Genomic DNA, 16,637 nt, shown 5'->3' with positions numbered 1-16,637 from the left:
GGCTTGCAGCGCCGAGAGGCCGCTGGAGCCGCGGCAGGAGGTGAGTGAGTGGCGCGTGTCCCCCGGCGCGCACTGTCGCCGCCTTGCGCCTTGGCCGCCTTCCCTCCCCGCGTCCCTCCTCGACCCGGGGTTCGCGCCCAGGGACTACGTGCTGGGTCCCCGGAGACACCGCTGGGCTTGCACCCTTCTCTCCGAGTCGGCTCTGGGCGGACTCCGCACCTCCTCGAGCCGGAGCCTTTGCCCCCGGGCCGCCCCGCCCCACGGGGCTCCAGCCCCCGTCGCCGAGGGACGTGCGAGGATTCCCTGCCCCTGCGGAGGCCAGTCCGGAGCGATGCGGGGCCCGTCTTTTTGTTCTTAGTTTGGTCACGCGCGTCGGCATCCGAAGTCGCACTGGTGTCAGTCCTGCGGGCGTGATGGGCACAAGGGCGGAGGAAGGGCCGGGCGCGCCACTCTCCTCACCTCCTCTTCCTCCACACCCCTGGAGCGCTCTGGCCGCCGCGGAAGCCCACGTTGGCAGCGGGCGCGTCTTGGCAGGTGACCCGCAGCCGGGCGCCAGGATCCTTAGACCGCGCCGCTGGATCTCCTGTGGAGCGGGTCTCAGGGATGCTCCCACGGCCCCTGGTGTGTTTTCCACCTTTGGCAGTGTGGGGGATCCACAAAACTTTTGCCCCGCTGTAAAAATAGACTCCTGGGTTTATATACTCTTTATGTTTCACAACCTGTTTAATATTTTTAATGGTTTTTTTAAATTAGAAAATAGGAAAAATACCTATTTTGATGAATGTTCTTTTTAGAGGAATTTAAGAATCATTATATTTGGAATGCCATGATGATGCTAGTCATTTTCAGATGTCCCATTTCCAAATTTGCATAAACAAACTTGAGTGACAATCACCATCTTGAGATTTCCTATGTCTGGTTGGGGTATCCAAGGCCCTGCATCTGGAAATTATGCACATGTGGAGAGACATTCCTAGGGGTGGATTATTAAGATGTCCAACAGCCTGATGAAATATTTAACAACTCTAGAGTTGACTGTGTTTGATTTATGGCCATCAGATTGACTCATATTTAGGTAGTTTTAGTATTTCTAAAGTTTTTGGAGCGTGAGACCTAGGGAGCAATGGAATCTCTTGGAGGTCCTTGTGGGTTTCTTAGGATAGGCTAACTTCTAGTGTCATAAAAGATTAAGCTAAGATCATGCTATTGGGAAGAATAATTTTACTTTATTTGTAAGTAGAAAGTAAATAATTTTACTTTACTCACTAATACTTACTGTTCTTAGGCCAATTTTTAGGGTGTTAGTGGTCAAAAAGACATCGAATTCTTAGGATGTTTAAAGAAGAAGGTTAGCTCTTCAAGATATATTTTATTCTCACTTTTTTTTCCCGTTGGTTTTGCTCAAAAATTAAAGACCTAAGATGAGAGGAAGGAGTGTGTGGGTGGGAGAGGTGGGGGAGACACACAGATTGCAGTGACATTGCTATTAGGAGATAAAGATGTCATCTGCTTTCTAACTGCTGGCCATAGGTCCAGTTCTTGATGCAAAGATTTTGCATTTACATATTTTTTCAAGGAGTGAAACAGAAATAGCAGTGAGGATGGTTGACCATGTTAGGCCCAGGTCTTCTTTCAGTTCATTTATGTCTCCACCTTTCTCCAGCAGGTAGAGCGCTGTTGACCTTACTGATAGTCCTGTGAACTTTCAGGCTGGGTGGATGGCAGGGGGTGGGGCTGGGGGTGGTACCTGCTTCTGCAGGGAAGAATTGGAAGGGTAGAGTGACCTTAAGCAGGCTGTGATGAGCAGGGAAGCAGGGTCCCATGATGGACACTTTAGTGAAAGGGAGCTTGAAGGCAGCAAGGTCCCTGAAGTCCAGCCCCCTTCTAAAACAGTCTGGGGTGGCCAGAAGGGACGGAAGGAAAGAGGGAGGGAGAGAGAGAGGCTAAGACAAGGGATGAGAGCCCCTGTGCCTTAAATCAATTGTATCATTGTTATTGTTTATCTTTAAAAAAAAAAAGTTGCCTTAGGAAACCATTCATTAACATCCATAAGTTGGATAAGAAAATAACTTTTTTTTTGTCAACAACAACAACAAAAACCCTAAAAGCTTTGTTAAATTTTTTTCTAAACATTTGCTAAAGTAGAAGGAATAGGCTTCATATGCATTCGCTATCACCTTAGGAAAGTGTGAGTGGTATTTCACCTCCCCCTGAAAATATGTTCATAGACTGTGGTTGTTTTCTTCTCTAGACTTTTCAAGTTGCCAATGAGATTACCTTAAAAGAGAAACTTGGCTTGAAGCTTAAGAAGTGTTTGCTAAATTCCCAGAGAGTCTGCTTTGATTGATACAGAAATTTCCTGCACTTTCAGGAAAAAAAAAAAATTGCATGGCTTCTCAGATTTTTACAACATTTTGATCTTATTTCTCTTTAAAATCCTTCAGGGCTGTATTAATAGTACTTCCCCCAGCTAAAATTTTGAAGATTAATTAGTGCCCAGCAGGAAGAAAATATATGTAAAAATACTATATAATATTATAGTTATACATTTTATAGTTTGCTGTTGTTTCCAAACTTTTTTTGGTCATTCTAATTAATAAAAAAAATTTTAACATCTAAAATTAATAGTGTTATATGTCGATTATATCTCAGTTTAACAATTTTTAGCTCTCCCCTGTATCTGTGTTAGTTAACATATAAATTACATACATGTGATATTATTGTTGTATCTCAAGACCCAATATACACTTGGGGCTGGATTCATTGTTAATGACAGTGGAGGCAAAACCCTATTTCAGATACTCCTTAAATTTTGCGTAGTTTTGGTCTGTTTCTGGTCAGATCTGATTATGTCATATTGGTTTTTTTACTTTGTGATTTGGCTCATGCAAAGCTCACTCAGGGTGAGAAGCATGTACCTTCCCTACTGTGGGCTTGTGTTCACCTGTGCTTGCGTTGATTAGTATAACTTTAATTTGTGCTTTTTATAGGAGTCTTAAAGCTTCATATCGTCTGTAATGTTTAGTTGTAATATGTCAGTCTTTCACATCTTTTTCACTGTACAAGTGCTGAAGGCAAAGGAGTGCCTCAGGCACCTCAGAGGGGTGGTGATCTGTGACTCTATAGAGGGACTTAGGATGCAGAGTCAATTTCTAGTTTTATTAGCACAGTTAGTATTTTACGGTAGTATAGTTAGTAGGATAGTGTAAAGTAATTAGCATAATTAGTATATGTGTAATATATATTTAAATTATTAGACGTAATACTTATTAAAATAGTTGCTCTCCTACTTTTGGATAAAAATAAATGTAACTTCTGGGATTTCCTTCCCCAGCCTGGTGGAGCATCTTCTGCACACTCTGGGATGCATGTGCCCTGTTGTAAACAGCTACTTTTGGATAAAAATAAATGTAACTTCTGGGATTTCCTTCCCCAGCCTGGTGGAGCATCTTCTGCACACTCTGGGATGCATGTGCCCTGTTGTAAACAGCTACTTTTGGATAAAAATAAATGTAACTTCTGGGATTTCCTTCCCCAGCCTGGTGGAGCATCTTCTGCACACTCTGGGATGCATGTGCCCTGTTGTAAACAGCTGGTTTCATATTTTAGCCTCAGATAGTTCTTTCATTTGATCATCAGAAGAACCCCATGAAGGCAGATATAACTGGTCTTTCCCCCTTTTTTTTAAGTGAGTAAACAGACTAATATCACGGCAGTCCCTTTTAGTTAAGTATTTACTTGGTAGCATGTAAATACTCTCATTTAATTTTCACACTAGCCTTGGGAGATAGACATCAAGGTTATCCCTTCATAGATGAGCCCAGGGGCTTAGGAGAAGATGAGTAACTGCCCATCACCCAGTTAGAAACAGGTCCTCAAACCCCATTATATCTCTCGGTTACCTGCCCAAGGCTCGAGATAGGTCTCTGTGTCACTTAAAGACAGAGTTCTTTCTTGCCACATTGGTGTCCCCAGTGGGGGATTCCAGCACAGAAGAGAGTGTTGGAGTCTGAATGAGTTCTGTTTTTTTCTCTACTTCATGATGTATACATATAGAATAATTATTTTGTTTTAGGGGAAGCTGTAAAATACTATAATCTGGGAATGTTAGAAATACAGCTTCAAAACTTGCTAATGTTACTAATGTATATCTTCCTTATTATATTGTTACTGCTTTGCTTTTGTATTAAAAATGTGCTGAGGAAAGATTGTAAAAAATGAAAGCTTCATTCTTCTCTTTCTCTCTATTCATTCTACTCTCACTACAGCTTGTATATATCCTTCCTTAAACATTTGCTATATGTTTTCTGTGGATATAAAAATGTGTTCATTTATTGAGTGTTTACAAAATTTTTTTCATTGAAAATGGGATTGTACGTGCAAATTGTATGGCAATTTGTATTTTGATTATCTATTGCTCTATAACAAGTCACCTCTAAACTTAAAATCATCATTTTATTATTGCTTACAAGTCTGTGGCTTGCCTGGGCTCAGCTGAGTGGTTCTTCTGCTCCATATGATATTGGCCAGGGCTGTAGTTTTTTGAGGCGCAGTGAGCTGGAGCCAAAGATGGCTCATTGGCTATTATCACTTTTTAAAAGTATTGCCTTGGTGAATTCTTAGAAGAGGCAAAATCATACTGATGAGTGATTTAGAAGAATATATTTAACCGTTCTCTGATTTCAATGTTATCAGAACTGGAGGATGTAGACTATCACATCTTGGTCTCTATCATTTATAGCTGATGGATTATTCTTTATCTTTCCCCATTTTTTTCCTACATCAGTGCGGGTGGGTCCTGTATAAGCTGTGCAGCTCTGGACTTAGTGACATTTCATTCTGATTAAAGAACAGATACCTTTGTCCACATGTAGTACAGCGACTGATTGAGATACCCAGAGGAAGAAAAGAACCTAAGACTAAGAAGTGACTTCAGAAGGAGGGGTAAATGGAAACCTTATTTCTCTGGGCAATCAGTAATAGATAAAGTTTAGGAAAAGTGTGGCTGCAGATGACAGGTAGGAGACAATAGTAGAATAAAACCAAAGGCAGAAAGGACTGGGGGCAGGGGGAAGCATGACACAAAACTCAGCTCTCAAAAGGTAGAGAAATACAAATATTTCTCCAAAGATAAACAACACACCCTCTTGGACACGCCTTTCTGCTTTTTGATAGTAAATGAGTGCAGCCAGAACAAAACTCACTGTCCAGAGTAGTTAGTACAGGGTGCTCTAAAGAGGACAGTGGTTCTCAAGCTTGCCCTGCAACAGCATCATCTGGAGGGCTTTTAAACACCCCAAGTCTGTGACTTGGTAGGTCTAGGGTGGTCCAGAACATGTGCATTTCTAACATTCCCAGGTGATGCTGATGCTGCTTGTCCAGGGACCACACTTTGAGAACCATTGAACTACAGCAAAGGCTGGCCACCCTTTTCTGTAAAGAGCCAGATGATATTTTAGATTCTGCAGGCCATACGGACTGTGTTGCAGCTACCAATTCTTGAGGCTTGACAGCCACAGACAATAAGTGAATAGGCGTGGTTGTCTTCCAATAAAACTTTATGTATGGACATCGTCTAAACTTATAGGCTGTGTACAGGAACAGGTGGCTAGCAGGATTCAGTCCTTTGGATGAAGTTTGCTGACTCTTGAACCAGAGGAAAAATTTGGGAGCTGCTGCCAGTGTGTGATCTTGGTGTGTATATGGGAGGTGGCCTTTCTTCAGAAAATTCCAGGTGCTGGAAGAAACATGATGGAATTTGGTTCCTCCCATTCATTTCAACTCATTCATCTCTTTTTGGTATTTCCACTATAGAACACTAAATTTGCACATTAATTTTTAAAGTTTAAAAAAAAAAATTTTATTGAGGTATAATTGACATTAGTTTCCAGTACAGCATAATGATTCAGTAGTTGTATATGTTGTTAAATGATCACCACAGTAAATCTAGTTAACATCCCTCACCATAAACAGTTATAAAACTTTTTCTTTCTCATAATGAGAACTTTTAAGATCTACTCTCTCAGCAACTTTCAAATATGCATTCCAATACTATTAACTACAGTCACTATGCTGCTAAAGTCTTTATAAACTATCAGCTTCCAGAATTGGGGAAAACATGATGTTTATAATATAATTGAGGGTTGGGGAAGTGAGGGGAGGAGATTCTGTGTACTTCCTAGTAAGTTTTGAAAGGAATTTAAGGAGAACACAATGGACTTGGTTATTTAACCCTAATGGTTTGGAGCAAGAGTTGACAAACTTTCTCTAAAGGGCCAGACAGCATTTTAACTGAGGTAATCTTCATAATAACCCTATGAGATCTCTGTCTCAACTATTCAACTCTGCTATGTAGCCGGGATGCAGCTGTGGACAGTACTTAAAGGAATGGGCTTGCCTGTGTTCAGTAAAACTTGATTTACAAGACAGGCTGATTATGGCCCCGGGGCCATGGTTTGCTGACCTGACTTGGAGGCATTCATGGAACAGGGTAGAATATTTTTAAATCCTCAAAAAAATGTGAGTGACTGAGTCCTTCACAGCCCCTGTGCTGGGGCTGTCTCAGGTCTGTTTGCTTAGGCTGTGACTTTTGAACTTCTTGCTCTGCACCTCCAGGTGAGGCCATTTCCTGAGAAGGAATAAGGGTGCGGCTCCCACACTGCTTGGAGAAGCTGCTTTGTCCAGGACTGGTGACTTTGGTCAAACAAGCTAATCTGATTTGATTGCTCCATATATATTTTCTCATATGATTAAAAACTTCTGTGTGAAAATAAGGAAATGAAAAGAAAAAGTATTTGGGTGGTTCAGGGGCTCATGAATTTGGCAGGTTTTTTTTTTTTCTTTTGTTTTTTTTTTTTTTTTTTTTTTTTTTAGTACTTAGCCATCTCTGTTTTCTTATAAAGAATTTTGTCTTATAAGCCAACGATAATTTTAAGCAATGGGTCAAATTCTTAAAATTAATTAAGCCAGTAGGAAAGAACCTGCAGGTTTTTCATAATTTTTCCAATTTACCAAGCCACTTCTAATGCAGAAACACAGCACTTTCACTTCAGGAAAGCCTGGGGTTTCGCAGGGTCTAGCTGATTTAGGTTAATTATTTTCAATATATCAGATGCCTATAATTAAATATGAAACAAAACACATTCTGAAGCCTAAATTTTAGTGAATATTAATAAATCAGACTCAGTATATGTTCTACCCACTTCCATCACCCCCTCAGTCCACATAAATCCTAAGGTGGGGGAAAGGAGAGTGTTTATAGTATTTGACAACTGTCAACTCTGGCTCTGAGTTAGTGCCTGCAGTTTTCATCAGTCATTGTCATTTCTCGTATCTGTTCCTTTATATTCAGCAGCAATGGTTTCTACAGCCCTGGAAGTCAGTGGTGGAGCAGACCTGAAGGCTGAGCGTTGACCCTCCCTTCCTCGTGGTCACCTTACTGGGGCAGCCCCTTGTTCATCGGGAGTCTAGGGCTTTCCTCGCAATCCCCCCTGGACAGCTGCACACCGCCCTGGCCAGCCGAGCACTGGGTCACAGTGAGAGGCTTCTGAGACTGTACTTGGGTTTAGCTTCCCTGAACCTTTCTTTTTTATTACATGGTCCTGGTCTGGGATGTGTGCTGCTGCAGCAGCATTTGTGAGTCAGCCTCAGGTGGTGGCAGGTACAGCTGGTGCAATTGACAGAAGACTCAATGGGAGGAACACAGAGGGCTGGTTCCTACAAAGTAGAATGATCATGGAATGAAAACAAAACCTTTTCCTTCTAAAACAGGAAAAGACTTGATTTAAATTAATTTGTTAAATATCTTTCTGTCTTTAATAATAATAATAGTCAACATTTACTGAGCAATTACTGTGTGCCAGATATGGTTCTAAAGCACTTCTTATTATATCTTAACTCATTTAGTAACCTACATAATAACCCTAGGAGGAGGACAGTGAGGCAAAGATGGGTCCTATGACTCCTAAGAGTTGATAACAGGATCTGACACTGGCCATTGGGTTTCAGTGTTTGTCCTCTTAACACCACTTTGAGCTGCCTGACTCATGGTGGTTGCTCAATAAATTTTTTCTTGACCAGATAAAAGAAAGAGAATATTAAACAATCATCTATACACTTCCTTTGAAGTGAGAATCAAGTTTATATTCTGTTCTCAAACTTAAATCCATGCACTGACTTATAACTGCTGGAAAAAGAAAAGCTCATGCAAGGATCCCATCTAAAAGTATATTGTTAGGGAATTAAGAATATGACCAAGATAGCCTTTCAAGGCACTAGATTAACACAGATTATTCAATAAAGGGTGCAGAGCTGGCTAGCCATTCTGCCCTCCCCCCGCAAAAAAGTTGTATTCTTTGTATTTTCTTATTCCTTACATTAAATAGGAATTCCAGATTTAAATATGAGAGCCATAATATGTTGAGAGGAGACATGGGTAAATGTGTTTCTAAACTTAGAGTAGGAAATGTCTAAGTCTAAACAATCCAGAAGCAATAAAAGATTGACAAAATTAGATTATTTTAAAAACAACAACCAAAAGCTATGGGCAGAAAATTTCATAAAGTCAAAGAACAAATGAAAAACAGAAAAAAATTTATCCCATGAAAGATCAGATTAGTTGATCTTTAATATATAAGGAGCTCTTACAAATCAATAAGATGAACAGCCCAGTTTAAAATGGGTAGAGAATATGAAAAGGTATTTCACCAAATGAGATACATATGGCCAATGAATGAGAAGATACTCATTTATGCTTATAGCGAAAGAAACTTATTTTAAATATGATTATTGTTGAGATTGCCAGATATTAAAAGGTTTGTGTGTTATTGTGTGAGAGAACATATTCTCAAAACAGCTTGGGGGAGGGGTAAATTATTGGAAATGCTTTGGAAGCCAATATGGTAAGATCTATCAAAAACTTATTAGAAATTTAATTTGTGGAAGTTGCAAAAATAGTACAGGTGGTTTCAATGTATCCATTACCTGCCTTCCTCTTATGTTACCATTTTATATACTCAGAATTTATCAAAATTAAGAAATTAACCTTGGCACTATCTTATTAACCTAAGTACATTACTTATTTGAATTTCATTAATTTTTCCCCTAATGGCCTTTTTCTGTTCTAAGAGCCAGTCCAGGATCCCATCTTCTGTTTAGTTATCATGTCTCTGTAGTTAAGTCTCTGACAGGTCCTGAGCCGTTTCCTTATTTTTCATGATCTTGACAGTTTTTGAACAGTGCGGGTCAGCTGTCTTATAGAAAGCTGCTTTGTCCAGGACTGGTGACTTTGGTCAAACAAGCTAATCTGATTTGATTGCTCCATATATATTTTCTCATATGATTAAAAACTTCTGTGTGAAAATAAGGAAATGAAAAGAAAAAGTATTTGGGTGGTTCAGGGGCTCATGAATTTGGCAAGTTGTCTATTTTCATATGCTTTTTTTCTTTTCTTTTCTTTTTTTAGTACTTAGCCATCTCTGTTTTCTTATAAAGAATTTTGTCTTATAAGCCAACAATAATTTTAAGCAATGGGTCAAATTCTTAAAATTAATTAAGCCAGTAGGAAAGAACCTGCAGGTTTTTCATAATTTTTCCAATTTACCAAGACACTTCTAATGAAGAAACACAGCACTTTCACTTCAGGAAAGCCTGGGGTTTCGCAGGGTCTAGCTGATTTAGGTTAATTATTTTCAATATATCAGATGCCTATAATTAAATATGAAACAAAACACATTCTGAAGCCTAAATTTTAGTGAATATTAATAAATCAGACTCAGTATATGTTCTACCCACTTCCATCACCCCCTCAGTCCACATAAATCCTAAGGTGGGGGAAAGGAGAGTGTTTATAGTATTTGACAACTGTCAACTCTGGCTCTGAGTTAGTGCCTGCAGTTTTCATCAGTCATTGTCATTTCTCGTATCTGTTCCTTTATATTCAGCAGCAATGGTTTCTACAGCCCTGGAAGTCAGTGGTGGAGCAGACCTGAAGGCTGAGCGTTGACCCTCCCTTCCTCGTGGTCACCTTACTGGGGCAGCCCCTTGTTCATCGGGAGTCCAGGGCTTTCCTCGCAATCCCCCCTGGACAGCTGCACACCACCCTGGCCAGCCAAGCACTGGGTCACAGTGAGAGGCTTCTGAGACTGTACTTGGGTTTAGCTTCCCTGAACCTTTCTTTTTTATTACATGGTCCTGGTCTGGGATGTGTGCTGCTGCAGCAGCATTTGTGAGTCAGCCTCAGGTGGTGGCAGGTACAGCTGGTGCAATTGACAGAAGACTCAATGGGAGGAACACAGAGGGCTGGTTCCTACAAAGTAGAATGATCATGGAATGAAAACAAAACCTTTTCCTTCTAAAACAGGAAAAGACTTGATTTAAATTAATTTGTTAAATATCTTTCTGTCTTTAATAATAATAATAGTCAACATTTACTGAGCAATTACTGTGTGCCAGATATGGTTCTAAAGCACTTCTTATTATATCTTAACTCATTTAGTAACCTACATAATAACCCTAGGAGGAGGACAGTGAGGCAAAGATGGGTCCTATGACTCCTAAGAGTTGATAACAGGATCTGACACTGGCCATTGGGTTTCAGTGTTTGTCCTCTTAACACCACTTTGAGCTGCCTGACTCATGGTGGTTGCTCAATAAATTTTTTCTTGACCAGATAAAAGAAAGAGAATATTAAACAATCATCTATACACTTCCTTTGAAGTGAGAATCAAGTTTATATTCTGTTCTCAAACTTAAATCCATGCACTGACTTATAACTGCTGGAAAAAGAAAAGCTCATGCAAGGATCCCATCTAAAAGTATATTGTTAGGGAATTAAGAATATGACCAAGATAGCCTTTCAAGGCACTAGATTAACACAGATTATTCAATAAAGGGTGCAGAGCTGGCTAGCCATTCTGCCCTCCCCCCGCAAAAAAGTTGTATTCTTTGTATTTTCTTATTCCTTACATTAAATAGGAATTCCAGATTTAAATATGAGAGCCATAATATGTTGAGAGGAGACATGGGTAAATGTGTTTCTAAACTTAGAGTAGGAAATGTCTAAGTCTAAACAATCCAGAAGCAATAAAAGATTGACAAAATTAGATTATTTTAAAAACAACCAAAAGCTATGGGCAGAAAATTTCATAAAGTCAAAGAACAAATGAAAAACAGAAAAAAATTTATCCCATGAAAGATCAGATTAGTTGATCTTTAATATATAAGGAGCTCTTACAAATCAATAAGATGAACAGCCCAGTTTAAAATGGGTAGAGAATATGAAAAGGTATTTCACCAAATGAGATACATATGGCCAATGAATGAGAAGATACTCATTTATGCTTATAGCGAAAGAAACTTATTTTAAATATGATTATTGTTGAGATTGCCAGATATTAAAAGGTTTGTGTGTTATTGTGTGAGAGAACATATTCTCAAAACAGCTTGTGGGAGGGGTAAATTATTGGAAATGCTTTGGAAGCCAATATGGTAAGATCTATCAAAAACTTATTAGAAATTTAATTTGTGGAAGTTGCAAAAATAGTACAGGTGGTTTCAATGTATCCATTACCTGCCTTCCTCTTATGTTACCATTTTATATACTCAGAATTTATCAAAATTAAGAAATTAACCTTGGCACTATCTTATTAACCTAAGTACATAACTTATTTGAATTTCATTAATTTTTCCCCTAATGGCCTTTTTCTGTTCTAAGAGCCAGTCCAGGATCCCATCTTCTGTTTAGTTATCATGTCTCTGTAGTTAAGTCTCTGACAGGTCCTGAGCCGTTTCCTTATTTTTCATGATCTTGACAGTTTTTGAACAGTGCGGGTCAGATGTCTTATAGACTGTCCCTCAGTTTGAGTTCCTCTGAATTTTTCTCCCAGTGCATCATATCAGGTTGTCCGTAATGTTGATATGTCTCATTACTGGTGATGTTAACCTTGGCCACGTGGCTAAGGTGGTGTCTGTCAGGATTCTCCACTGTAAAGGTATAATTTTCCCTTTATAATTTGCTAAATATTTTAGAGATAAGATCATTGTTAAATGCATATACATTTTAGCCCAGCAATTCCACGTACTGAAATTTATCTGCAGCTGCCTGTGATAGTTTATCACTTGCAAAGTGGGGGTGATAATGCCCCCTAGAACTGATGGGAGAATTCAGTGAGGCCCTGTATTTGAAGTACTTGATCAGTGCCTCACACACAGTAAGCTCCCTGCTGGTTCGCCCTTCCTTCCCTGAACCCCTGGAGGCCAGATGTTTTGGAATTCAGATTTTTTTCAGAATTCAGAAGATAATACATTTATTATATATTATGTGACAGCCCCAGAAGGATCTGAAGCAGCACCCCACAGTCAAACACTTATCTTTCTGCAACGAAATGCATGAATAGCTACATGAAGGGAGAAAGATAAAGACTATTATTAGTAGCTTCAGGTGAGTTCTGGTCAGACCTTGATCTGATTTCAGGTCAGGTTTTGTTGCTGGCTGAGTTTTTAAAAATCTCTTTGGGTTTTTAGAGCATTTTGGATTTCAGAATTGTGAATAAGGGATTGTACACCTGGATAAGAATTTGCAAATACAGATGTGGATGTATGAGTGTGTTTTTGGCAGCATTGTTGGAAATAAGCCTAGAAAACTCCTGATGGCCCTCAGTAGGAGATTGGTTAAGTAAATCCTGCTATACAGTGGTGCCTTATTCAGCCCTTTAAAAAGTATGGAGCAAACCATAATGTGCTACTAGGAAAAAATGACAAGACGTGTTACTAAATGATTCATGACATTTACAGAACAGTGCGAATGATTTTATCTGGATTAAAAAAAATATATTGATGCTTGGAAATGCATTAAGAAACATTGAGCAGAGTGACTGCATATTAGAATCACTTGGGGAGATTAAAAATATCGACACCTGGGCCCTGCCTTAAATCTGTTGAATTAGAAGTGGAGCCCAATCTTGGTACAACCTCAGGGATCCTGCGGGTTCAGTTTCAGGCCATTGCAGCAAAGTGAGTCTCGCAAGAAAGCAAGTCATAATCTTTTTGCTGGTGGAGGGCCTTGCCTTCCATTTGTTAAAAAACGCTATTCCTGTGAACCTTAATAAACCGAGGCACAAAATGTACCTATATTAAGAAAGTGGATGTCTTCCAGTGACACACTTAGAAATAGCATAGAGTGAGAGCTGGCTCTGTCGGCTTTCCCATGTTCTCACTCCAAGAACTTAACCTCAAAAGTGAGTCTCCAGTGGTCTTTCCTCCCCCTCGCTAGCCCCTTCCGCTTTCACCCCTCCTCCTGCCTCCTCCATTTCTGGCCCCACCTGGCTGGCATAAAAGCCTCAGAAATACCTTTTATTGCTCGTGTTGCCCTTTCTCTGATAAGGTCCTGTTTCATGTGGCTCAGCAAAAGCCTTTTGGCAAAGTCAGCTTTCCTTTTCCTTGGTAACCAGTGCTGGGATCCAGCCAGACCTGGTGTTCAGTTGATGCCCATGAACAAAATCAATGGCTCCTTTTCCTGTAAGCGGTTTTTGTGTTTCTCTTAAGAAGCTTCATGTTCTCTGCAGTGTGCGAAGTCTCTTTGTAACCTGGATGTGCTGTGCAGCTCACCATGCTGTAGCTGCACAGATAAGGGCTCTGAAGAGAGAGAGACGAGGGAAGCCAGGTTCTCTTCCTCCCTGCAGGCCCTGTCTGTCCCCGTGACCTACGCAGTGCAAGTTCACACTCCTCCAGAGTGCTTTTCTGCTTTGCTCAAGAAACGTTTTAATTGGGTGCCCATTAGTAATTCTGTGAGAGGGTGAAAAACCCTCCCTTCTTAGGAATCAAATCAAAAAGGCCTTTTTGGAGCGTGATAAGTGGATGCTTTCTAGTGGGATGTGGAAGCACTTGATACTTGCTTTTGCTGTTTACAGAGATGGTTCATTCTCACACTTTACTGGGAAGGCAGGTGCTATAATTATCTCCATTTCACAGATGAGGAAACTGAAGTATAAGAGAAATTGTTACTTGCCTGAAGTCTTCGAGCCTGCCCGGGAGAGCTGGCCACACACATACCCCCGGGACACACACCGCTGTGGGTGCTGGGCGTGCTACTTACGTGTTCTCCAGCGACAGCTTCACGTTTCAAGGAGAAGACTCCAGTCGTGTTTCCAGGCAGGACGCCCTCCTGTTGGTTGTGACAACGGATGTGACCTGCCTCGGGCATGGGGTACTAGTATTGAGGCTTCTCTATTTGTTTTTATTTGGCAGGCTTTCAGCCCCGCCTTTGAGATGATGGGACTGGGAAACGGGCGTCGGACCATGAAGTCGCCGCCCCTCGTGCTGGCTGCCCTGGTGGCCTGTATTATCGTCTTGGGCTTCAACTACTGGATTGCGAGTTCCCGGAGCGTGGATCTCCAGGTGTTTTGCTTGCTTGTTTTCTTTGGGTGTCTCAGAGTATGAAATGTTGCCAGATGGTGGGGGCCGAGGGATTTGTTATTTATCACCACCTGACACATTGCGCTGGCTAAAATGTTAGTTCCGGGCTCTGCATGTGCCCCCTGCCCAGCCCTGGGCTCGACTCTCCACATCAGCTCTGCTCTTGAGAGAGGACCCCCTTGTGACTTCTTAGGGTTGCTGCCAGAACATCCCTCTCTGCTTTTCCCATGAGGTAACTTTTAGTCGAGCCGTTTGGGCTGGTTCTGGGAAGACAGCTTGATGCAGTGCACTAACCACAACCCACTCCTGTCTTCCCATCCACACTAGTTATCAGAGAGTGGTGTCAGAAGTGTATTTGGATAATGGGTGTGAGAAATGGGTTTAGGGGTATCAGTCTTTATTACCATCATTTAATGCGCATGATGATTTAAGCTCTCCCATTTATTGTTGCGCATCGTGAGTCAAGCAGTGCTGAGCAATGACACTCTCCTTGACCAAACTTTAGGTGGTCTCCTCGGGCCCTCTTTTTTGGCTAGACCTCCATCTTGGCCCTCCCCATTCTGTTTTTGACCTCCCCAGCCCAGGCTTAGCAGAGAATCCTGCTGAGTCACCCCCCGCTCCCCCCGATATCTGATTAAGCCCCTCATCCCTTGTTCTCGATATCTAAGCCCTGGGCCTGTCTTTCACAAGAATCCCCCTACCGTTGATGTCTCCTCTGAATACTTTTCCGCCCATTGACCCTCTCAGTCTACTTGTTGGTCATAAATCCTCTGCTGTCTTTGCTTTATTCAGAGTTGAACACGGTTTCTCTCTCTCTCCTCTTGCCATAGTCATGACTCCAGTTGCGGTAGTCTTAAATAAAGTTTTCCTTACTGTTTTAACAAGCATCAGCATAATTTTTCTTTAACAGTACATTACATACATCATCATCTTTTGTACACAAACTCTACATGGTAGGGACTTTATTTTCCCCATTTTACAGGTGGATAAATTGAGGCACAGACAGGTAAAGTACCGGGGAGCTGGGATTCCAACCCAGTCTTTCTGATGGCAGAGCTCGGACTTATGGAACTTCATCCCACTTGAATGTTTTGTCCCCAGAGATGTTGTCTTGGTACCCAGAGTTGGAGAACTGATTCTGTTTTTAGAAATTTTGACTGATAAAGAATGATTAAATGCTCCGTCAGTGGGGAAAAGGAACTAAATATTTGAGCACCAGCTCACACTGGGTAAATAAAGCAGGAGGCATTTTGTGTGCTTATTTAAACCTCACAAAATTCCTGTGAGGGATGTGGTGGTGATTCCAGGGAGACACACACTCATAGAAGTGAATTCTTTCACTTCTAGCACTGTTTCTCTAGAAAAACTTCTGTAGCTTCCACACAGCTGATTTAAAAAGTTGAGCCTTGGGAACACACCATGTGTGTAAGGCTTGCTTTGGGTCTCGGTGTCTTTGCTGAGGGAGCTCAGGTGGTCTGGTCTCCAGGGATGGCTTGACATTTGCCCTTACACCCGGGTGTCCTTGTAGACGCGAATCATGGAGCTGGAAGGCAGAGTCCGCAGGGCGGCTGCCGAAAGAGGTGCTGTGGAGCTGAAAAAGAATGAGTTCCAGGGAGAGCTGGAGAAGCAGCGTGAGCAGCTCGACAAAATCCAGTCCAGCCATAACTTTCAGATGGAGAGTGTCAACAAGTTACACCAGGATGAAAAGGCAAGACCTGCTTTGTTTTCTTCTTAGTCTGTTCTAAATACCAGTTGATACGCTGTCAAATTCTTCTCAATGGGAGGGTAAGTGGCTGTGTGTATATTTATATAATTATATGGAATTAGCCTCTTGATCAAGCTTTGGGTATCCCCTCCCATTTGCCCATTAGGCCCTGGGCAGGCTTGTTGTAAAACCTTTTACAATGGTGATAAATGGCAGAAATGCAAAGGAACTTTCTATAAACATGTATTAAGTCCCTACTCTACGCTAGGCCTGTGCTGGATGCTTGTGTCTCAAAGAGGAATAATATTTGTGCCCTCATTATATCTCATGGATTGGAAGAGTTGTATACCTCTAAGTAAGTACCAACAAAGAACATAGGGGACTCAAGACTGCTGGATTTTAAGTTTAAAAACATCAGATTAAAAAGGGGCTTTCTGCTAATTAATGTATCTAAGCTGTATATGTCTTGCGTTTTCTGTTTTTCTTAGGAATGGATGACTGCTTTTTTGTTTATTAAATT

The 16,637-nt window shown here is 41.0% G+C and overlaps 1 protein-coding gene across 1 annotated transcript in view; it reads left to right on the top strand.

The window, feature by feature from the left end:
- Nucleotides 1-6: 6 nt before the first annotated feature.
- Nucleotides 7-16,637, top strand: part of GOLM1 (golgi membrane protein 1) — a 52,432-nt gene continuing 35,801 nt past the window's right edge. The window contains exons 1-3 of the mRNA XM_011372070.1: nucleotides 7-40; nucleotides 14,245-14,394; nucleotides 15,941-16,120. Coding sequence (XP_011370372.1) covers nucleotides 14,266-14,394; nucleotides 15,941-16,120 — 309 coding nt within the window. The 5' untranslated portion in view covers nucleotides 7-40; nucleotides 14,245-14,265. The remainder of the gene's footprint in view (nucleotides 41-14,244; nucleotides 14,395-15,940; nucleotides 16,121-16,637) is intronic.

The sequence above is a fragment of the Pteropus vampyrus genome, unplaced genomic scaffold (genome assembly GCF_000151845.1).
Source record: "Pteropus vampyrus isolate Shadow unplaced genomic scaffold, Pvam_2.0 Scaffold199, whole genome shotgun sequence".
Classification (NCBI taxonomy): domain Eukaryota; kingdom Metazoa; phylum Chordata; class Mammalia; order Chiroptera; family Pteropodidae; genus Pteropus; species Pteropus vampyrus.
This window is presented reverse-complemented; position numbering and strand designations above follow the sequence as displayed.